We start from the raw sequence: 23,194 nt of genomic DNA on the forward strand, positions 1-23,194 counted from the left end.
TGGTCTAGCTTTCCAACCTAGAGAGGAAATCACCGGGATCATGTTTTGGTCGTCAATTAGCCATCAAATACACGTAATTACTCAAGAGTCTCCCTGTGTCAGAAAAGTATAAAGGGAAATGGTTTCAAATATATCATTAGCAATAATATCTTTGAATTTATATAGCTCTTCTCTCAAGGAACAAAGAAAATAGTTTAAATATTACCGTATTAATTGTTTTAATATCCCTCTGGGTTGGTTAGGAAGCAGGTATTATGGTTAATTTAAATCAGTTGGCTATGTCAAGTGTCTAGGGGCTGACAACCGTAAATGTCAGACCCTTCGAGGAAAAGCGGAGCTGGAACTGGCCGCGGTCTCGGGATCGCTTTATTTCGATTAATATCTGAATGCTGACCTCGGACATGAAAGTAGGAATCACTGGCATTGATCGACACTTGTACACAGAATGGGATGGAAGACCCCATTTCTTCTTCCTCAGAGGCGAAATGATTGTCTCCGTCTTCACGCCTTCTGTTCTCCTGCCATCGGCCACCTTGACTCCCCACCGTCCCCCGCCTTCCAGCCTCTTGGCTCACATTAGGCAGCAGCCTGTCTGCACCCACGACCGCAGCAGCCGCAGCGCCCGCCCTGTGACACCGCCCCCCCAACCCCCCACCCCGGTCCTGCGTTCCAGGGCGCCAGAAGCCGTGTGGCCGGGAGCCTCGGATTGGCCGTTGCTAGGTGACGTCGCCTGAGCTCACGTGATGAGTGTTAAATGCCCACCCTGCAGGAGCCCGCCCCACAGACAATCGTAAAGCCGCTCGGGGCTGCTCACCTGCTCCCACCTCCTCCCGGAGCCCAGGCCAGGCCCCGCCACCCCTGCCCCCTCCGCTTTCCGCCCCCCGCCCGAGCCCGCGCTGGGCAAGGAGCCGAGCAGCCCGAGAGACGGAGAGAGGATGCGGCCGGCGGCAGCTGTCCCGAGCAGTGCACGGTGATCGCCTCCCCCAGAGGAGGAGTTGCCTAGACCGTTGCTACATTTCTTGTTTTCCTCCCCCCTCCCCCTCTGTAATTACATTGGCTGCTGGAGGGGACAGAGAGAGACGGAGGAGGCGCCTCGCTACCCCCCTCGCTCCCGCCACCCCTGCTCTTTCCCGTCCCGGGCCAGGATGACTGGAGTCTTTGACAGTCTGGTGGCTGATATGCACTCGACCCAGATCACGGCCTCCAGCACGTACCACCAGCACCAGCAGCCCCCGAGCGGCGGCGGCGCTGGCCCCGGCGGCAGCAACGGCAGCAGCCTCCACAAGCCTCAGGAGTCGCCCACTCTCCCGGTGTCCACAGCTACCGACAGCAGCTACTACACCAACCAACAACACCCGGCGGGTGGTGGCGGCGGCGGCGGCGGCGGCTCGCCCTACGCGCACATGGGTTCCTACCAGTACCATGCCAGCGGCCTCAACAACGTCCCGTTTTCAGCCAAGAGCGGCTACGATCTGGGCTACACCGCCGCCTACACCTCTTACGCGCCCTACGGGACCAGTTCGTCCCCGGCCAACAACGAACCTGGTATGCTTAAAGTTGGCATCACGGGTGCCAAATCGGTCTAGTTACTGGGGGGTGGGGGCGGATAAAAATGTTTGGGGCGGGATCTATCTGGAGCCCTGGCCTTTCACATTGCTTGCTCCCTGCTCGCCTCGCGCCCTTTACCCTCCTAAATCTTCAATCGGCCGAGGGTCACCGGATACGTCCCTCAGGAGGTGGGACCTCAGGTGGTGGCACCAGGCGGCCTCGTCAGCCGAGGTGCATGCCTCACGGTAGCCTCATTTCCCTACCACCTGCTGCTCCTCTATCCAAGGTTTGCGCCGGTCTTCCCCTTCCCAGGAGGGGCCAGCTCCCGGGTTCGTTGGCGGCATGGGTCGGAGCGTTGCAAAGTTGCGCCAGAGCTCAAAGCAGCGTCTCCAATAGCCCGCCTCCCGGCTTAGGCCAAGTTCCACTTTACCCTCCCTGCGGGCGGGCACTCCTGGGCTCCCACGGTTGCATGTTTCTCACGATTCCATTTCATTGCAGAGAAGGAAGACCTCGAGCCTGAAATCCGGATAGTAAACGGGAAGCCAAAGAAAGTCCGGAAACCTCGAACCATCTACTCCAGTTTCCAGCTGGCGGCTCTTCAGCGGCGTTTCCAAAAGACTCAATACCTGGCACTTCCCGAGCGAGCTGAGCTGGCGGCGTCTCTGGGCCTCACCCAGACTCAGGTGAGGGTTCACGGCCTGGGAGGCATGAGGAGGGCACTGGCCTGGGATGGCCGGGAAGCAGGCAGGTTGAGGACTATGTTTTTCTTAAGTAATTTTAAGGATTTCGAGGCCGCGCCTTGGACCTTTTACGCCCGAAGCTGACATCCCCCAGGTGATGTGATGGAAGGGAAGTGCCAGTGTGGGCAGAAATCGCGTGCCAAGTTGTCCTTCTGCGCACTGCTGATTAAGCGGGTACAACAGTTGGCCCTCTTGACCCCCTCCGCGGTCACTATCAGTCTCCGTGCACACACATCGGCTGTCTCGGTTTGTTGTTATTGTTGTTTTGAGAATACCGCTCCTAGGAACAGACACAGCCTCCAAGGCCGCGGCACGTGATCCGGTTACCTGCCCAGGCTGACAATCCACCCCACTCTCACCCCGCGCCCCTTAGCGGCGGTCTTCCTAAGATTCCTCCCTTCCCCTATCCCAGGCCGAGTTTCCTCCACTAATGCTCAGGTCCCTTTTCCACAAAGGTCAAAATCTGGTTCCAGAACCGCCGATCCAAGTTCAAGAAGATGTGGAAAAGCGGTGAGATCCCTTCGGAGCAGCACCCGGGGGCCAGCGCTTCGCCACCTTGTGCTTCGCCGCCGGCCTCGGCGCCGGCCTCCTGGGACTTCGGCGCGCCGCAGCGGATGGGGGGCGGCGGCGGCGGCGGCCCGGGCAGCGGCGGCAGCGGGGCGGGCAGCTCCGGGTCCAGCCCAAGCAGCGCGGCCTCGGCGTTCCTGGGCAACTACCCGTGGTACCACCAGGCCTCCGGCTCCGCTTCGCACCTGCAGGCCGCCGCGCCGCTGCTGCACCCGACGCAAACCCCGCAGCCACACCACCACCATCATCACCACCACGGTGGCGGCGGGGGCGCCCCGGTGAGCGCTGGAACGATCTTCTAACCCCCGGAGACCGCGCCAGAGACTGAGAGTGCAGAGACCAGTTATCCTCACTGCTCGTCCCCAGAGCCAGAGGGTCCTTCCGTCCGGCCCGAGGATGCCACCCACCACTCGCGGAGGTGGCGGCCCGAGATGGCCTGCCCCCAGGCCCTCCTACCCTCGGGGACTGGAAGGCGTGTTCTCGCGCGCCTGGCTCTTCTCGGAGAAACCCGGCATCCGCGGGAGAAACCCTGCCACGGCGGCCTTGCCGACCCGAGCCCCGCCTCAGACTAGCTTCCCCTCCCCTCCCCGCCCGGCGAGGCAGCCCGGCGCCGTTTTCGCCGCGGGCCGCGAGCTGAGTCCCGGAGAGGGATGCCTCCCCCGCCCGAGAGGCTGCCCGGGCCCTCTGAGGCTCCTTTCTCCTCGCCCGCCCCCAGGCTCAGCTCCTATCCTCTGGGGTTATTGACCTCCTGGGTCCTGCCTGCCTGCCCAACCCCCCCCCCCCCCACGCCCCCTTGACCCCGACGGCCCGCCGCTTTTTTTTCTGCCCGGCTGTTGCCAACACTTGGAGCCCGCGTCCCTCCCCCGACTTAGCTCTACTCCCAGGAACGCTCCCCTCGCTCCCTGAGCTCTCTCCTCATCCTTCACCAGTGGAGTTTTTTTATTTTTATTTTTTTAAAAGTTTAGGTGCCTTTGCGGATGACCTCATTTTGATGTTGGGGAAAAACGATTTTTTAATATGTGGACACTGCAAAAAAAAAAATGTGTTTAAATTATCTTTTTTAAAACCTATTCAGGAGTATTAGCCTGGACTTGGACATAGCGTTTGTAAATAAACGTGTCTGTGCAGATTTTCCCACTGATTTATTTGTATAAACATACTCATCTTTTCAGACATTTTTTTGTAAACCCCCACTTGTGAAAACTGCGGTTTAGCAGTGACCTCAGCACCCCTCCGTTTTCTTTTTCCCTTGAAAGATTTTCTCAGTTTAAGCTACTGATTTGGATTTATCTTATCCTAAAGTCTTTGTTCTTGAAATGAAAGGTATTTTGGGGTTATTTATTATGAAAACAACATGCTCTTAATGTTGATTTTACAATATGAAGAGATTATTTAAATAAATTATTGTTTTCATTGGATGTGTGCACTTTTTCCCTGGTGTCACAACCTGGAAGCTCGAGCTGCTGCCCAGGGGGGAACTGGGTCGGTCAAGAGTGACAGGCTGCGAGTTGCGGTGAGGTGCGGCGAGGCGAGGACAGGCGCACTCAGCGCAGGGCCGCCGCGAGGGTTCCCGCTCTGCCCGCATGCGAGTCCCGGCTCGAGGTTCGCCAGCTCTCGGCGCGGTGAGTCACTCAGCGCCGGGTGGCTCCAGCCTCCACCCGCCCGGCCCCTCCGGCGCCGGCGCCAGCGCCACAGCCCCGCGTCTGGGCGGTCTCAGCCGCCCCCGCGCCCGCGGTGCTGGCCGGGCAGTACACTCAGGCCGCCGCCCCGGGGAACCTGCCGAAGCCGGGTCAGACCCCTGCTTCGGACCCTCCCCTCCGTTTGCCCTGCAGCTCTTCTGGGGCTGACTGAGTGGAGAACTCAGTGAGTCACCCAGGCTCTCAGGAGACTGGGAATGCGGGGCCACCACGGGCACACAGGGCTGCGCTAGCACACACGCAGCACACGCACACACTGTGACTCTCACAAGCACATCCATACAGTCACATACGAATCACACTGACACAAATTCATGCACTTTCCCACGGAGACCGGTGCAAATTGCTGTGGCATCGGCACCATTCACAGATGCTCCACCTCACCATCTCCGAGGGGAAAGGTCCAAACGTGATTCAGCTCTGTTTTCCACCTTGGGTCCCACACAGCTAGTGTCCAGCTTTGGAAGTGACCCTAATTTCTGGCATTTCCTTCAAAGGCCCGGGGTAGGTGTGTAATGCAGACCTAAAAGTCTGCAGAACTAAAAGTTTGTTTTGTTTTTCCTTGAAAGCACTAAGGCCTACACTTGGAAACTTCTTGACTTCAATCACTGGGTGACTTTAGGCTACCCACTTAAACTTTTTGTGCTTTTTGCAGACCGATAAGATGGAACAGATAATAATAGCTATGTCAGAGTTGTGAGCATTTAACCAGGCAATGATGTAACATGGTGTATAATGCGCAATAAAATTTTGCCTAGCAGTATAGTAGTATATGGGCTTCCCAGGTAGCGTCAGTGGTAAAGAATCCACCTGCCAGTGCAGGAGACTTAAGAGAGGTGAGTTCAATCCCTGGGTCGGGAAGATCTCCTGGAGGAGGGCATGGCAACCCACTCCAGTATTCTTGCCTGGAGAATCCCATGGACAGAGGAGCCTGCCAGGCTATAGTCCATAGAGTTGCACAGAGTCAGACATGGCTGAAACGACTTAGCACAGCACAGCATAGTTTTATCCCAATGCCTCCAAATAGTGAGGTTTTACTTTTGCCTGCAATTATGAGGTCCAGAGTTTTACCCAGAGTCCTTTCCAACTTCACCTTGTGTGGGAGAACAGCATTCTAGGGCTGTGAGAGCTCTGGCCCCTTCCTGTATGAGAACCTGAACCTTAGCCATCCCCTCTGAAGCGGTCAGTGTCCACTGGTGAGGAGGCTGGGGGCAAGTCAGACAGCCCTCCTTGCCAGATGCAGGACTCCTCTCTGCCAGGCCATCCTTGTTGTGTGTCCTCAACTAATCTCTGCCAAAAAACAGACGTGGGACAAGGGTGACCTTCGAGGCATCCCTGAGAAGAATCTTGACTTTTCTGACCAGATTGATTTGAGGCCTGCATCGAATCTGATTTACAACAGAGCATGGTCCACGGAGCTGGGGCTCTGGGGAAGGCAGGGAGGCTGCTCAGTCAAGTGTCCGTTTGCATTCCTGCATTGTTTTTCAGGGCTGGGAAAGCCCGGGATGACGCTCATTGACCCCACGATTCTGACTTCCCTAAGCAGTCGGCGCCTAGCAGACCCCCATTCCTGCTACCCTTCCTCCCCCCGCCTCCCACCGCCACATTCTGTGGTTTTCTTTGAGTGCCAGTAGCCGGTGCCAGCCTTCTTTCTGCGGTTGACTATGCCCTCCCCTCCTTTGCGCGCACTCCCCTCCCCCTCCTGAAACTAGCGAGGAGAGACGGGGCAGTAAATTGGCTGGTGTCGAGGATCTGCAGCAGACAAGATGATTAAGAGGCCTACGCCGGAGCGCCCGGGGCAGGGAATGTCAGCCCAAGTTGGAATCACGCAACAGGCCTTGGCATGAGCGAGCCTGGGAGCCGGGAGGGCGGGCGGCCCCAGCTCCGGGGTGGGCCGCGGCTCCGCAGACTCGCCGGAGTCACCGAACCTGGCACCCGCCGGCGGCGGGGTCGGGCCGGGCCACGGCGTGCCTTTCCCCGGGAAGCCCTTGAAGCGGAGAGCAGAAGGGTGCAGGGGCCAGAGGAAGGGGGCGTTTCCGCAGACCAGGAGAAGGGCAAAGAGAAGGGAAAGCAAAGGATGCACCGGGGTCCCAGAAGTAAGGGGGCGGGGAGGAGGAGGGGTGAGCGGAGGGAGAAACAAAGCCGTGTTGGGGGGAGGCGGGGGCCGGCTCCAGCCCCGCCGGGGGCGACTCGCTGGCGAGGCCTTCTCCCAGTCTCGCGGCCCGCCGGGAGACGCGGAGCCCTGTGATCAGCCCGCCGCCGCGCAGACAGGCTCCCCGCTCCCCCCGCCCCCCCCCCCCCCGCCGCCCCACGCCGGCCTGCGCTCCCCAAAGCGCGAATGAAAAATGGAAATGGGAAGCGGCGATCCCAGCTCCCTACACTGGGAAACCAGCCCCGCTCGAAACACACATAAATCTTCATTGTAATCCCCTTCCATTTGCTCTCGTGAAATATCAGGCCAGAGACAGGATATGACAAGCGCTGGGAAGCAGGGGGAGGGCAGCCGAAGAGTGAGGGGTGCCCGACGCCTTCCGCTACACACACACACCCGGCAGGGTCGCTCGAACTCCGGCAGAGCACTGAGTCCCAACTCCCACTGCAGGCACTCCGGGCGCTCCTGAGTCCCCTGCTCCTCGCATCGCCCCGCCACCTCCGCCAACACCCTCCCCCAACCCGTGCCTTGCACGCGCCCCGCCGCGGGCCACCCTGCCCTGGGTGCTTCTCGGGTGTAGAGACACACCCCACCCGCTGCCCCAAATTCCCGCCGCTCCCAGGCTGGTGTTGGGGGGTGGGAGGGGGAGGAGAGAAAGGGAACGGATCCCAGGCCTAATCAGCGCGGCTGCAATGTGGGATCGTTTAGGAGGCTTCCCCTCCGCCTTCTTTCAGGATTACTTGTGAAAATTGTGAATATCCGTCCTGTGTAAGGATTTCCGAGACTTGTGGGGCGAGTTTGGGGGAAGTATCAGGTTTGGCGGGGGCGGAGAGAGTGCTGGAAGACCGGAGTTTTGTTTACAAACAGTTCTTTGGTAGAAGGGGGGCCGGCAGGAAAAAAAGGGGTAAAGAAAGGAGTTAGGAAGTGGTCCGATGGTTTCCCCACTGTTAAAAGGTCCCGGAAAGGAGAATGATGTCCAGGAGCAGAAAGCCCCCTCAAAGAGACGTCCTCACTGACGTCCTTCTATAAAACCCAGAAGCAACTCAGCCCTCCCCGAAACACCCCCTTCCCTGTCCCCGTCCCATGCACTCCCTGAAAAGTTTCACACGCCGGGTCTTTTCCCGTTAGGGGACAGCGACCACCAGTGCCTTGAGGCTGTTTGGGGTCAGAGACCTCTTCAAGCATGAAACCACAGATTCTCTCTTCCTCCTTAAATAGTGGTCCCTTTGCATTTGACTTTGGTGTCCCCGTAAGCCGGTGGGTAGGATGCGAGCCTGCAGTCTTTTTTTTTTTTTTTTTAATCAACTCTTCATTGCAGTCCCTGACCAGGGGTCGAACCCGGCCCTCTGCATTCGGAGCCGGGAGTCTTAGCCACTGAACCACCAAGGAAGCCCGATGCTGCGGTCTTGATTACTCGGGTCCCTGGCCGGGTCTGACCAGGATCGCCCGAGACTGTGGCTCTCACAGGGTCGAGATACCCAAAACCACCCCAGGGAAGCCTCCTTCCCCTTCTGGGATCTGCCCCCGTCGCCCCCACACAAGCCTAACCCGCTGCCCAGCCTCCCATCCGCCCCCGGCAAACTCAACTGCGCGGGCGGATGCAGAGGCCCCACAACTCTCCAAGGCCCCCCTGCCGGGAGTTCCCCTGGAGGGGACCGGTTTGGCAGTGATTGCCACATTACAAGATATTACATTCCACCCCGGGGCCTGGGCCCTAGCGGGGCGGGGGAGAAGCTGTGTTTCTCGAAAAGAAAGGAGCAGGCAGGCAGGTCTCGGAGGAGCAGCCACTCCGCCTGCACGTGAGAACGCAGGCAGAATCTCTCAATAGACCTTTCTTTCCCCGGCCGCCTCGACTCCTCTCCGTCCTCCGGGTCGGGCCAGACCGCCAACACTGCAGCATCTTAGCCGTGGGCGGGCTGCGCAGAGCTCCCTGGAGTCTCCGGAGGCCTTTTTTTTGGAGGGGGGGTGGGGGGTGGGGAATCCTCAGGAGTCCTGGTGCCACTGTCTGCGTCCCGGGTCTGGTTCCGCCAGCGCTGAGAGCTTGAGGGCGGAAGCAGGGGGATTGAAGGCTGGGCGCGGAGCCCGAGAAGGTGGAGAAAGGCTTCCTGTGGCGGGCCAGGGCTGCGGGCCAAAGGGTTAGAACTCCCGGGAAGGAGAAAAGGCGAAGGAGAGGGCGGGATTGAAGTCGGAGCGCGCCAGGGTGATCGCAGCGGGCCGACTGGGGCCCGCACGGAACAAACATGGCGGGCTTTGCCTACCCGCGCTCCTATCCTCCTTTTGTCGTCCAGGAGGCTCAGATACCCTAGATATGAAATCGTCGCTCACGGAACAATGGCGATTTCTGGCCCCGGAACCCGACGGAGTCCGGGCTGCTCCGAGCGGCGTCCGGGTTCCCGGGTGGCCTCTCTCCCGCAGGGAGCCGCCGCAACCCCCGCCCCAGCCCCGCCCCGTCTCCTGGCAGCACTGCCCTTGGCTTCTTAAAGTCGCAGGCTGTCTCAGTGCCCCAGAGGAGCGCCGCCCGAACGGGAATGAGTGTTGGGGTGGGGTGGGGGGTCTATCTCTCCGCGGTGGAGATCAAAGGAACGCCGAGGAGGTCGCTGGGCGGGCCCCGAGGATCCTCAGATCCTTCCCTTGCCCCCTCTCAGAGCTTCCAAACCAGGCTCGTGCCCGTCGGCACCGAGCGGCACTCTGTCCTGGTGTGGTGATCGCCTCACAGTTCCTCAGCCAGCTACCCCCGCACCCCACCTCCCGCCCCCTGGACTCGGCCTGCAGATTTCCAGGGCCCTACCTGGCTGCGCTCTGGAGGGGATTTGCAAGAATCTGGGAAAAGGGCCTAAGGAAAGAAGAGAGAATTGGAAAGAAAAAAAAAAAAAAAGAATAGATGTTGGGAGGAGGTGGGCATCCGGTTCAGGCACTTTCTTGCCCAGTTACCACATTTAGGGTCGGGGGCCCCGGCCTCACGGGTATCTCAGCTAGGGCCAGCAGGCACGCGGGAAAAGGGATTCTCTTCCCGACAGGTTCAGGGGAGAACAGTGAAAATTTGCCTTGGGTGGCCAATTTTCTCATTTGCCCCTATTAAAAGAAAAAGCCCAAGAAACTCAATTAAAACCACCCTGGCCAAGGCGCTATTTGAGGCATGAATGTTTCCCCTAAAGCTGCAGCAATCATGTGGCATTAGACACTTCCGGAATCCTATAGCCAACCTGAAAAATCCCAGACCCCCTTTTTCCCTAATTTTTGCTCTGATCTGTAATTTTATCCACATTTGCACTAGTTTGAGCATTCTGGCTCTCCCATCTGAAAGCCTGCAATTACTATATAATTCTTCGCAATTTCAGATGTCCTAATATGGACTGTAATTTTTGCGCAAGACAATTTCCTGCTATTTCAAGCATCAACATTGTCAAAGTTGTATGTACATAATAAATGGGAATATCAATGCATAGTTTTTAGCATAACATCTTGACTCCTCGATAATTATATCCGTTCGGAGCCTACGCAGAATTAGCCTGAATTGCATGGTAACTGCTGCTGCTTTAAAATTTTTAAAAATTACTCATAATTTTCCCAAAGATTACCAAGATCTCGAGTGCACAATGTCATCAGCGTAATGAAGAGTAAACATTTATGCTAATAATCTGCAATTTTTTTCATCAGCTATAAAGACAGAGGCTATATAGCCGAAATTTTCAGTCCTATTCTGCAAGCGCAGCGCTGCAAAAAGCCTCCGGCGCTCGCAGGCTCCTGGTCCTGGGGACCTCTTTCCACTCTTTACCTCAGGATAGGAGGACGGGGCTGGGGGATTCTTTTTGGTTTTCTGGTTTTGTTTTGCTCGCTTTGGTCGGTTTTGTATTTCCTATTTTTCTTTTTTGTTGTGTTTTTTTTCTTTTTTTCTTTTTTGCCTTTTCTTTCCTGTCATTCTCCCAGCCAAAAGCCGCCTTCGACCCTTTTGATTTGATGTAGCAAAGATTGTGTCCAGATTGTCTGAAATTGACACTGAAGAAGGTAAGGGTGGAAACCGGTTTCATTTTTCAGAGGGTTGGAAGGCTGAGCTGCACCCGCCGCAGCGGCTCCCACTCCGGGAGTAGGAGGGTGGGGGAGTGATTATGTATGCACCAGCTAATTCTTCCATCAAAACTTCTTGTCAGCTATGTCAGGATTATTTTTTTTCCTTTTTATAAAAACACTTGATGTTTCAGGAAGTGTTAATCCCTGAAGGTTGGGGAATGAGGGCGGGGGTAAGGAAAGGAGTGGGTGGGGGTGACAGTTTCTTGAGCCTGGGTAAAATACCCTTTAGAACCGTTTGCCAGCCAACACGGAATTGGGGTTTGTTGTGGAGCTGGGATGGAAGGAGGGTTTCTTCGAGCCATGGGAGGGAGAGACCCTTACTCTCTGCATTTGATAGAGATTTCTATGGCCATGAGGGATGAGGAGCAGCAAAGTTCGCTTTAGCCTCTGATTTAAGGATGTTTAACCCAGGCAGTGAGATGACAAAAGCTGGAGAATTTTGAAATCTTTTTTTTTTTTTTTTTAAGATACAGAATGCAAGTCATGGGTAGCAAGATAAAAATATATAACTAGGGGCCGGGATTGCTTCTTTCCTCCCACTTTTTCTTGGGATCGCGTATCTCGGGTTTTACATCCAGCTCCCAGTTCTACCTTTCCTTAGGTGACAGAAATGGATGATTTTTTCAAGGGGAGAGATTTGATTATTTCTACATCAAATGACTCTAAGAATAAACTCATACTTCTGTGCATGCAGGTGGGGGAAATTCTAAAACTTTTTTGTGGCTCTTAAAACTACTGCAGGATAGGGAAAGCTGGAGCACCACCATCTGACCCAGCCTGCTGCAGAGCTCAAAAAGAAACAAAGAAAGAAAAATAAAACATAATAACAATGAAGGAAAGTTGTGAATTATAAACATATTTCCAATTTTGTATTATATTGCCTAGATTTAGGAGAATGTTTCTTCCACAATTAGACCACAGCTTGCGGGACCACAAAGTCCCAGGCTTATGAAACCCAAAACCAGTGAGGAGGGGGCTGGGGATTGCTGCTTCTGCCCCTCTACCCCTACCCTTACCCATTTTAGAGAGAGTGTGTGAGAGAAGATATTAAAGAGGTATCTGTTGTTTGGCAATTTTGCTAAGTCTGTCTTCATTACTTCGATGCTGTGCATTTGCTAATTTGGAGGCCCGGCCATTGACAAGCTTGTTCCATACACCTGCAAGCAATTTGCCGGCTCCGGTACCGGAGAATTGCAGAGATGGCAGCTCGCACCTATTTGATTTTTTTTTTTTTTTTCCCTTTTCTCAATGCACAGCAAATTTGGCTTTCAGTGCGTTATCTCTTTTGTTAATGCAAAAAGATTCCCTGGGCGAAAAAATTGCTCATAATTACCAGAGAGATGGGGAAACTGCATTAGAATAAATAAACCTGAAATTACTGTAATTATGTTGTGTTTGATGGGCCCGGCTTGTAATCAAGAAGAGAATACAGTGAAATGATGCTGACCCTCTTGGGTTTGCAGCTGTATGCGCACTTTGGGGTCTTTTTTTGCAGAAAAGAGTCATTTTGATAATCATTAAGCTGTGTGTAACCTATTTCAGAAGTGTTTTAAAATGAGGTTCACATTTTTTTAACAAGGGGAAAAAAATCCCAAAATTGCATTTTGCCATTACAGACTCATACATAAGGAAAGGTTGTGTTTTCTAAGTGACAATTGTTAAGACATAATATTCAAAATCAGTATTTAATCATTATAATGAGGTATTGTTTAAATATAACCACCTTTAGATTATTCATAGTTTAATTAATGTACTCATTATGAAAATCTTTGAATCAGATATTTGATGAACTACTTGTCAGTAACAAGGCAGCATTAATTAGGCCTATATTGAGATTAACATTTTTTAGAAGTACAACCGCTTATAATTATAATAGAGCCTAACTAAAGACCGCCTTCGTTGAGCTAAAACTAATAATTTCTCTATTTGAACTGTTAGCAAGAGATTATTAAATTAGTATAAGCTAATATCTCAAAGTATTAAAATCCGCTTGACCAAACAGATTTTGTCTGTGGCTTCAGGCGTTGGGCCCTGTCCATCGTCTGAGGTACCAGAGTTGGATGCATGGAGGAAATCTGCCAAAACCTCCCCTCTAGCAAAGTCACATCTTGCAAGGGAAACCAAATCTAGGAAGGTCCCTGCCTCCCCACGGGATCCCACCCAGGGAAACCAGTTCTCTCTCCTTAGCTTCTGCCATCGACTGCCCAACCAGCATCCAGGTCTCTGAGGTCCCATCACCGCCATTAGTGCTCCAGGTTCTGGGGGCCTGTAGAAGAGGAAAAGCTCCAATCTCAGGCCCTGAAGGAGCCTCGAGGTAACGGGCTCCATCCCCTACTACCTCCCTGCTCCCTCTATCACTAAGCAACCCCCCCCAACTTCCCCTCCCTCTCCTAAAGGGCGTCAGAAAACCCTGGTGCATCTGATCTTTCACCAGCACCAATTGAAAAATGGGTGCTTGTCACAACACAGATCACTGCCTTCCTGTCTCTGCTCCCCACCTCGCGCTGCAAAAGGACCCCCAAAGGCAGAGGGCCAGCCCCCGCGGGAAGCAATGTCGAAAGGCGAGTTTGAGGGAAGCGGGAATTGTTCAAAGCATCCCGTCGGGGCCCGCAGCTTTCCCGAGCTCTTTCAGGTCGCTGTGGGGTCTGGGGCTGAGGTTGGTCTGAGGCCCAGGAGGAGGGTGCCAGACTGATATTAGCGGCTCAGAGCCCACCTTCTTCAGGAGTGAACTGATCAAAATGGTCCATTGGAGGTGCCCCTTAACCACCTGGCCTTGGGACTTTGGGGATGGTGGTGGGATAGGGGTTTGACTTGACAAGCTCTCAGGTTCTAACGAGTCAGCGGAGCCCACCTGCCCCTCCCACGGCACCTCAGCATCTCCTAGTCAAAGAGAAAAGCCCGGGGTCGTTAGGCAGGCAGGGGCCTCTGGTTATGGATGGGCCTGGGTGGATGGGAGTGGCTCTGGAGGGGCCCAGTGGCGCCTTGGGACTGTCCCCCGGAGCTCGCTGATTGATTGGGGGGTAGCATGACAGACGTGTCCTTCCGGCCCCTTTCCGGCGTCTGGCCTCCTCTTTTCCGCGTCGAGATCCAGCGCCCTGCGGGCCTGAAAAAGCCGGGAGGTCAGATCCCAGCAGAGGCAAGGGGCAAAGTCGGGTGTTTCCACTTTCAGGCTTCCAGGCCTCATGGGCTGGCTGGGCACAGGGAACCCACACGTCTCCCAGGGTGGCTACTTGTGAGCTCTGCTTCCATCTCACCTCAGATGGCCTTCACAGTCCCTTTGGTTCCCGAGCCCTGGCTCTGCCAGGCAGCACCTCTTCCTGAGTCCCCTTCCCAAGGACCCTTGCCACTACCCTCTCACTCAGGCAGGGATCAGACCCTTGATGGGCAGGAGCTCAGCTTGAGGAATGGTCCTAGCAGGGGCTTCACAGGCCTCCACTCTTATCCTGCTACGTCTGGAGCCAGGAGGGGCTGCCCCTGTCTTCTCTGTCCCCAGAGGTGGGAGCCTGCTGGTGCGGCCCCAGCACCCCCTCACGCAGCACACCAGACAGCCAACTCTTTCTTGAAACCATAATTTTACTGTCTCAAAGAAACTTTATAACTTATTTACAAAGTTCTTTCCCCCCCCAGATACAAAGCAATAAGTTAACATTCTCAATATAAAACTAAACTTTGACATAGAGAACACAAAACACGGTTGATTTCAATTGATCACATTTTCCCAAATTTCACAAGTAAAATGTCAAGATTCTCATTTCACAAAGCATTGGGTTTTACAGCCACACACAACAGAACGGAAAAAAGCTAAGTTTGTGCAACATGTTTACAGAACAATAATAATAACAATAATAATATGTACAGCAAATAGATCCTGCACCGGAGACTGTGCATTCAAGGTGGTGCTCTGTGGTCGAGCCTCTGGGGATTGTTGTAAAGCTGCTTTCGTCTTACTTTACCCCTGGCATTAGGACACTGGCGCACCCTGCCTGTTTTTGTTTTTTTTTTTTCTCTCCCTGCCCCTCAGTTCGCTCTCTCTGTCTCCCTACAAGGAAAGAATTAGGATCTTTCTTCTTAACCAGGAAAAGTGATCACGCGTTCTTCCCGAGATGAGGAAATTTTGTTGGCTTCATTTCTCTATTTTCTTCTTTTTTTAAAATAATACGGGACATGTAAAAAATGCAAATCATTCGGTTCCAACCTCTCCATACCAGCGAAGTACAAAAGTTACTGTATAAGTTAAAAATCACCAGGTCCTCCTCATTCGTTTTTCCGAGTGCGTTTAAAGGAATGGGTACATTTGGACCCTGCTCTCCTCGCGCCCCGCAAAATCGCGAATGGGCCGAACCTTCCTTCAGCCTCAGGAGAAGTCCATTTCTCAATAAATAAAAAACCCCTCCCTCGTTTCCCCCAATCCCCGAACGAGCCATGTCGATGGTTAGGCAGGCCCAGGAAAAGGTCCGAAAAGACAAAACGATCCAGTATCCGGAACTGGATGGCCCGGTGGACCAAGCCTCCTCCGACCTGATGACTTTTTTCAGAGGCCGAAGAACTAGGACAGCGGACGGACGAGAACCTCGACTTCGTCAGCGCACAGATACAGAGCGAAAGAAGACAAGAGACGGACAGGACAGAAAAGAGCTTTTGCTTTTTCTACATGGTTTTGTTTTCCTGATAGTCCCATACAGCTGAGGGTCGGCGGTCGGGTCCGGCGGGCTCTGGCTGCCTTGCCCGCTGGCTCGGACCGCTGTACCTGCGCTTCCAGGCCGCTTTCTGCTGTCACTGCGCGGCCGAGGTCGGGCGTGGGCACCGGGGAAGTCGCCGGGCCAGAGCGCACGAGACTCGGAGGAGGCGGCGGGCGTCCTGCCTTCACTGTTCCTTCTTCTTCCCCACTGGGCCCTTCTTCTCCAGACCCAGGGCACGCGGACAGGGTGGATGGGCCGGGAGGCGGGAGGGGCCCGGGCCGTGGGAGACGGGAAGGCGGCGGGCGGGTGTGGGCATGCAACCTCACATGAGTTGGGGTTGCTGCAGAGCTTCTTGGTGCGCCGAGGGGTACCACGACGTGTAACTGGGGATGTAGGAGCCCGCGCTGCCGCCCGAGCCCTTCCCGGAAGAGGAGTTGGGGTTCCAGCCGGGCGGCACCGGCGGGGAGCCGGCAGACAGCGCCCGGCCGTTGGCCAGCGCACTACCCTCCAGAGCCGCCCCGCCCTGCTTCATCAGCTTCTTGAACTTGGAGCGCTTGTTCTGGAACCAGATCTTGACCTGCAAGAGCGGACAACAACGTGACTCGGTCTAGGTCCACTGCGCCTACCTTGGTCCTGGGGAGATAAGGGAGCCGTGGGACAGCGTGAGAGGATACGCGGATACCACCCCTCACACTCACACACCGGCTCCCTGCTCTGCGCAACCCGGCGGCTCCCTGCTCTGCGCAACCCGGCGGCTCCCTGCTGGAGAAGCATACACGTCGTCCTTCCCGCCTAAGAACCAAAGGCTGGGAGGCCTCATCGCCCGCCCCAGAGGCCGGCTGGAGCCGCTCTCTGAGAGCCAGGGGGCGTGGTGGTGAGCGTCGCCGGGATCCAGGCCTTCAGCCCGAGGCCGGCAATCGTCTGGGTAAGACACAGAGCCCACAAAACCCCGAGCCTTCAATTCCAGTGTGAACATCAATAAAAGAGTGGAGAGAGGAAGTGGAGGAAATTTATTTGCAATGTTACCCGCCTTCTCTTTTCTCCATCATCTCTGCCTTTGAGTGAGCTGCGGGCTGACTGAGGAGGCCACCGGGTTTTGTTAAACTTTTCGTTTGGACTCAAATCAACCTTTCCTTAGTTAGCATCTCCCAATTCTGCTCCTAATCCCGGCCTCGACGTTGGAAACCCGCGGCAGTCGTGATCAGAACGTCCAAGGGGTCCCCAGAATCTTAGAGAAAACAGGGAAGGAAGGGTCCGTTTCTCCTCCAGGCTCTGGGACTTGGGAGGTGAGAGGACGGAGGAAAGGATCTTCCCCCACCCCCAACCAAACTCGGTGAGAAGGAGGAGGAGGGAGATAGAGGCTTGGGCCCAGGCCCCGAGTGATTAGTCATACACTTTAAAGGCAAAGAAGGGATTAACCCCCGAGTCTATTGTTCCAGTTGTTCGGGCACGTGTGACCTCTGAGTCCCCAAACAAAACGCCTAGGGAAATCCTTCTTGCGCCCCTAATCAGATTGTCCAGGGACGGAGAGCCGCGCGGCTGGCAGCCCGGAGTACAGAGTGCAGCGACAGAGCCAGGGCAGAGAAAACTACGGAGGAAGGAGAGATGTGAGAGCGAGAGATAGGACACACAAACACACACGCATACCGACCCCCGAGGCCCAGAGAGCAAGAAATGAAGCTCCTGGGGGCAGGTGGGCCGCGGGAAGCCTGCACGGCGCCACGGTGGGGCAGCGGCGAGGTACCTGCGTCTGCGTGAGTCCCAAAGAGGCCGCGAGCTCCGCCCTCTCGGGCAGAGCTAGGTACTGAGTTTGCTGGAACCTCCGGTTCAAAGCCTGCAACTGCAAACTGGAATAAATCGTCCTGGGTTTGCGAATCTTTTTCCCCTTGCCATTGAAGCGCACTTCACCGCCTTCCACCACGGTGCTCTTCTCCGAGTCAGCCCCTGGAGGGACAGCAGAAGTGCGGGCCGTTGTTAAGGCGAGGGACTGCCTTGAGTGTGGGGAGCCGAGAGCAAGTAACCACAGAGGGGTGGCAGAGGAAGGAGCAGGAGGGAGATCGCTCAAGAAACTCCAAAAGCCAGGGAAGGGTCCGGCCAAGTCCAAAGGGCCCGACCCCGGGAGCTGCAGGCGGACTGGGGCAGTTTGCAGGCGCGCGCTCCTGCCTTTGCAGGGAAAGTTTGCTATTTTTGCAGGCGGTAGTTGAGGTTTAATTACCCTTAATTGCATACATTGTTTATAGCGCTACGCAATAAATAATTACCGAGACTAATACGTGCACATGTGGGTTTCTGTTTCCCAGCAGGGCATTGTGTGCTTGGCGCACGGAGCCGCCCAGAGGCCCAGCCAATGCCAGGGGACGCTCTTGGATTTATCCTTTGCTGGATAGTTGCAAATTGGGTGGATATATATTTTTTTAATTTCTTTCCTATGACAGGGATGCAGAGATTGATACCCGAAACCTTTCACTGCTCCGGCGCCCTCCCCACCCCCATCCCACCTCTCTCTCCTCCTCTCGTCTCCCTCCTTTCTCTCTCTCCCCCTCCCTCTCTCCCTCCCTCCGTACCTCTTCCTTTCCCTGGCAGGCGCACGTACCTGGGTCCTCCAGGCGGCTCTGGGTGAGGCTGGCGCTGCCCGGGTAGGACTGCACCGAACTGATGTAGGGGCTGGACGCGTGGCTGCTGACCGAGTTGACGTAGGGGTAGCCCAGCGGTCGGGAGAAGGACGAGGCCGAGCTGTAAGCGCCGTCGGGCTGCGAATGGCCCGCCGAGTGTAAACAGTGCATGGAGTAGTGCCCGTGGGACATGGGAGAAGGAGACATTTGCTGGTTGGGCGGCCCAAACTCCATAAACACCGCCTTGCCCGACACGGGGCTGTTGAGACTTTCTGGCATGGTGGTCATGGTCATCTCTTCTCGCGGGGTCTGGGTGTGGGTCTCTCTCTCTCCTCTGCTTCCCTTTTGGGGGTCTCTGTGTTTCTCAGGACAAGAAGGAACCCAATTTAAGCGGAACAGGGGTTTTCACTTTCCATTCATAAGAAAATGGAGTTTGTCTCTTTGAAAAGTCTAAGCATGATGCTGCCGAGCTCCCCAAACTCGCTTCAAAGCTTTGACTCAGCCAAGGTCATAAATATTCATGAGCTGGCGGAGCTGATTGGTCCGCTGTCTTGCATAATCACCGGGGATTGGTCCGAGGCGCTCCGGCTCCGCTGGACTAGAGCGGGCGAGGCTGCCCGGCCTCCGGAGAGACGCATCCACACTTCCAGGCCGGGGCTCCTCTGCAACAGAGCGCGCAGCGTGAGGCGCACAATGGGCTGCGGCGCCCGCGCCGGGCCCTCCGCGGCCCGCGGCTCTTCAGCCTCCCGTCTCTCCGGCGCGCTTTGCTTCCCAGAAACTAACTAGCGGGTTGGCACCGCCGCCCACCACCTCCTACAGTTCCCACCCTCCGCCCTCCCCCAACACCGGGGCCCAGGGCACTTCTTCTTCTAACCATCGCTACTCGTCCGGTGCAGAACTAGGGCGGCTCTGGAGCCCGGCCACGGCCTCCCGTACGCTGAGTCGCGCAATCCGAGCGCTGGAGGAGGGTAACCGAGCGCTATCCTCCAGAGGGTCTTGTGCCTAACGCAGTGCTCTCCTGGCCGCGCCTCCCTGGCCTGGGTCCCCTCTGCCACATCCCTGGGGGCGGGTTTGGGGCTCTCCGGGCGAACTCACTCACTCGGCCGCCGCGCCGCCGCCGCTCTCTGGGGCCCTCTCTCATTGCTCCAGGCCAAGCTGGCCACTCCAGCTCGAGGCTGCACCGGTCTGATTAAAACAGTGCGATCAGAGAGCCAGGAACCCGCGCTTCTCCTCCCAGGAAAGGCTGCTGCACCGCCCCCCTCCCCCCAACACCCACCTCCTCTTTCCCTCCCAACCTTCCTCTGCCTCCCCCTCCCCTCTCCATTCCCTCTGCGCGGAGTGCCCCGGCTCACTCGCCCCAAGGGCGCGGCACAGAGTGAAGCCTAGGAGCTGACGGGCTCCGTTCGGCTTGAGCCGCGGGTGCTAGTTGGTCATTTTCCGGCCTCCTGGGGTCTGGCGATAGTACCCGGGGTGCAGGAGTCCTGAGGGACACCAAAACCCGCGGCAAAATCAGGCCAGTCGCAGACTCGCGTGTCTCTCTGTGGACACGTCTCTCATGGTCGCCCAGGACTCTCATCTCCAGGGTCAAAGCGGGCGCCACCGAGCCCAGGGCAGGGCTAGTTGGGCCAAAAGCTGCCAAGGCGCCTTCTATCTTCTGGAGCTCTAGGTACAGAAAAGCGCACAAAAGCTCCCCCCCACCCACCTCGCAGCCACCACCACACAGCCACCACCCCCCGTGAGGCGTGGCGCGCACCACGCTGGCTGCGAAGGGGCTGTTGGTTTCCTATCCCGCCAACCCCACGGTGAATCCCAAATTACTTTGTTAGGTAATTAGAAAGTGTTGATAATTATTTCTTTCATAATTTAGCGGTGTGACGGGAACGGGGAAATGATCTTGTGAAAGTTCACACGTGCAGATGTATTAGTTACTGATTCATTTGATTAAATGGTAGTCTCAAGTGCTCGGATCCGCAGCTGAAGGCGCCCCATTAGCATAACACTGATGTTTAATTTTCATACGCATAATTAGCCATATATTTAACACTAATAGCAACATGCAGCCTTTCAGCGTTAAACAGCCCGGGATTTGATCTGGCCTGAGCTGAACCTTCGCCGATGCACCTTCCCCTGTCTAGAGTGCGCAATGATCACAGGACAAACCTCTGTAATCAAGCACATTTTGGCAGAGGGAACACCAATAAAAATGAACATTCAAAACAAATTACATCGGTGCTGTCGTTACAGATATTAGCGGAAGGGGCTTCTCTTTTTTAACTTCTGTAGCAGCAGCTGCTGCCCGCGGAATTCCTCTCCTTTGGTTTAAGGGTGCGATGTTGGGGGTAGAGATATTTCAGGCAGCGTGGTTGGAGCAAAAAGAAAAACAAAACCCAAGCAAAACAAAACAACCAATCCTCCAAACCAATAACGGGTTTGCCAGCGTTTAAAAAGATTTTTCTTTCATTTTTTTCTTTTTCTTTCTTACTTTCTCCACCCCCCCCCCTTTTTTTCTCCCTTAATCATCGAAGCATACGGCGAGGCTTTGTAGCAACAACCAGCTAATGACTCCGCCACCAGACAACTCCCGAAGCCGTTACACTCCTCTTAATTTCCGTGTTGCACTTGTGATTTTAATTGCTCTTTCCTAGTGCCTGTTTTGGGGTGTGGAGTCAGGTACGCCCTGCACAGCAGCGGATGCCGCCCTGGCCCCTTGTCTCCCGCGCGCCTCGCGGGCCCTGCCCACGTAAGTGATCTCCGCGGCTGGCGCGAGGTCGGGATTGGGACGGAGGGAAGCAGGGCTGGCGATCCCGGGTACTCTGGGCAACGGGCGAGGAAACCCGACGGCTGGTCTGCCCCGGGCCAGCTTCTTCCAGAGAACTGAAGGGTGGGGGAAGGGGAGAGAGGGGAGAGAGCCGGCCGCAGGTTGCGACGGTCTCTAGGGCTCTCTGGTTCACATCTAGAAGAGGGATCCAAGTGTCGCAGCGCAGGGGACCGGGTTGAATCCGGGGAACAAAGGACCCGCACGGGAAACGGCTTCAGAGCCTGGCTTATTTTTAAAAATCGATTATATCTGGGCGAAGGAGTGTCTACACTCCGGAATTATTTCTTAGCCCCAGAGAAGCAGGTTCGGGGAAGGGTGGCTGAACCCGGGCCCTCGGGCTCCGAGACGCCGGGCCTTGACTAGCTTCTCAGTGTGTGATCTTACGCCTAAGAGCCCAGGGTGCCTCCCTTCGAACCCCCACCTCTAAGGCGACACCTGTTCCAAAACGCCGCTTTGCTTGTATCTTCGCCTGTCCCATCTCAGAGAGGAAACAAAACTCTCCCATTTATCCTGAGCACCCCGGGTTCCGAGTAGAACCTAATTGGAGACTCCAGGGACCGGGCGCCTGGTGGTGTTAGCAGTAGTCACGTATGGCTGGAAACCCTGCAACCCGGGGTGAGGTTTGGGGCCAGTTCAGTTGTCCGAGTTGAGGGTGGGGGCTTGGACAAGATATTCTAAAATCTGCTTCGTAACTTCAACTTAAAAGCGTGTTTAATGGAATTTGATCTAATTCAAGTTTGTTTCCTACAGAGCTGCTGACTATTGGCTGGTGCTAGTATATATGCATATATATGTATAATATTCAAACTTTACTCACTTTAATAAGTAGGATTATAAATCTGTCTCACAAATACCTCCACCTCGAAAAATTACTGCATAAGCAGCGAGTTATCCCAGTGGCTGGTAAAATTCTGTATTCCTAATGAAATTATTCTTGGGGAATCTTAGGGTAAATGGATCTGTGGATAAGATATTGGCTACTCATTGCAATCTGCCTAATCTAGGAAAGAAATGAAATCAATCTCTGGCAAAACTCTCCTAAGGTGATCTGGGCCTTGTTCCTCTCTAGAAAATTCTGGTGGTTCTGGGGACAGCAGCCTCAGTCTCTAGGCCTTTTCTTGGCCAAATCTTCAGCACTCCTAAAGTTTGTCCGTGGATCTTGTAAATCTGCAACCCCTCCCTCATCTTTTCCAGCTCTCAGATCTGCTAGAATTGGAATTACCTCAGTCCAAGTTCTGCCTGGATGAGAGGAAGAAAGCCCAAGAGAATCCCAAATTCAGGGAAAAGCTCAAACTAGTCACTTTTCCAAGCTCACTCTTTGGCCTCAGTTTCCTATGACTTTCCCCACACTCTGAGTGTCACAAAGATGAACTGGCTCTCCAGTCCTATCACAGAGCTCACCTGTCATGGCAGTGACAGGTGTCCACATTTCCTTGGTGCTCTGGAGTTGAGCCCAATCTATATTTAGTGGATGGCAGCTTTGTATAACCCGTTTCAGTAGAAACAAGAGTTGGCACAACCACTGACTGGTGGAATACCCCAAAATCATGGCCAGGGGGACACTAATTTGTATGTGGCTTGCTGGAAATCCAACCCTCTCCACCTCTGAGCCCAGGTGTGGAGAGGTCCCCAGGAGCTCAGGTGAGCAAAGACAGAGTAGCCAGGGCAGGGATGAGCCTTGGGAGACTCAGTGTGTGGACCCTTGGATTTCCCACTTCTAAAGCAGGAGGAGCTGCTGGCAGGCTGAATTAAACTCGTCAGCTCCAATCCTAACTAGGCCCCTGCCCTAAAAAATACCCGTGTCTTCTCTGGCAGGGATGTGCTGGGTCTCCAGTGCATTAGTGCGGGTCTGCAGAATGCCAGTGTTGGGAGAGATCAATTTAGGGAGGATACCCGCCTGACACTGCTCACATCTGGTCCCGTGGGACTGATGTGAACTCCCAGAGCAGAAAAATCCTTAGCTTGCCTCTGTATGTTGGTGAGAGGGTCTCTCAAAAGTAGCCTTTGGGACGGCCCCGCGGAGCGGTTTGAGGGCGGGGAGAAGGAACCACGGGGGACCAGAAAAGGCAAGTTTGGGGACTGATAACCCCAGGCCAGGGTCTAGAGGCAAGGAAATGTTTGTAACTAACTCCTCCATTCGCCGGCTAATCTCTTCATCGCAAAGCAGCTACGAAGGGGAAAGAACCGGAAGGGCTGAGGGGCAGCTGGCCCGGCCAGCGCCCTCGGGGCCGGCCAATGTGGAACCCACAAAGGGGGCGGGAAAAGAGACAACAACAACAAAATCATAACAGCTAGGCTCGGGTTTTCTTCCTG

The 23,194-nt window shown here is 55.1% G+C and overlaps 2 protein-coding genes across 3 annotated transcripts; one reads left to right on the plus strand and one right to left on the minus strand.

Annotated features, from left to right (window-relative positions):
* The first annotated feature begins 854 nt into the window (after positions 1-854).
* DLX2 (distal-less homeobox 2) lies at positions 855-4,273 on the plus strand. Its single transcript, XM_027557577.1, has 3 exons — positions 855-1,545; positions 2,047-2,231; positions 2,744-4,273. Exons 1-3 carry the CDS (start codon positions 1,146-1,148, stop codon positions 3,155-3,157), a joined length of 999 nt encoding a protein of 332 aa, XP_027413378.1. The 5' UTR covers positions 855-1,145; the 3' UTR covers positions 3,158-4,273.
* Positions 4,274-14,327: 10,054 nt separating this feature from the next.
* Positions 14,328-23,156, minus strand: DLX1 (distal-less homeobox 1). Of its 2 annotated transcripts, XM_027557668.1 has the most exons (3): positions 18,045-19,327; positions 17,196-17,395; positions 14,328-16,028 (listed from the first exon to the last, which is right to left on the minus strand). In XM_027557668.1, the coding sequence occupies exons 1-3, from the start codon at positions 18,355-18,357 to the stop codon at positions 15,774-15,776; spliced, it is 768 nt and encodes a 255-aa protein (XP_027413469.1). In that variant the 5' UTR covers positions 18,358-19,327; the 3' UTR covers positions 14,328-15,773. The 2 variants fall into 2 exon arrangements, with proteins under 2 accessions (XP_027413469.1, XP_027413478.1); XM_027557677.1 differs by lacking the exon at positions 17,196-17,395 and having other exon boundaries at positions 15,952-16,028; positions 18,045-23,156.
* Positions 23,157-23,194: the final 38 nt, after the last annotated feature.

Source organism: Bos indicus x Bos taurus, chromosome 2 (assembly GCF_003369695.1).
Source record: "Bos indicus x Bos taurus breed Angus x Brahman F1 hybrid chromosome 2, Bos_hybrid_MaternalHap_v2.0, whole genome shotgun sequence".
Lineage (NCBI taxonomy): Eukaryota > Metazoa > Chordata > Mammalia > Artiodactyla > Bovidae > Bos > Bos indicus x Bos taurus.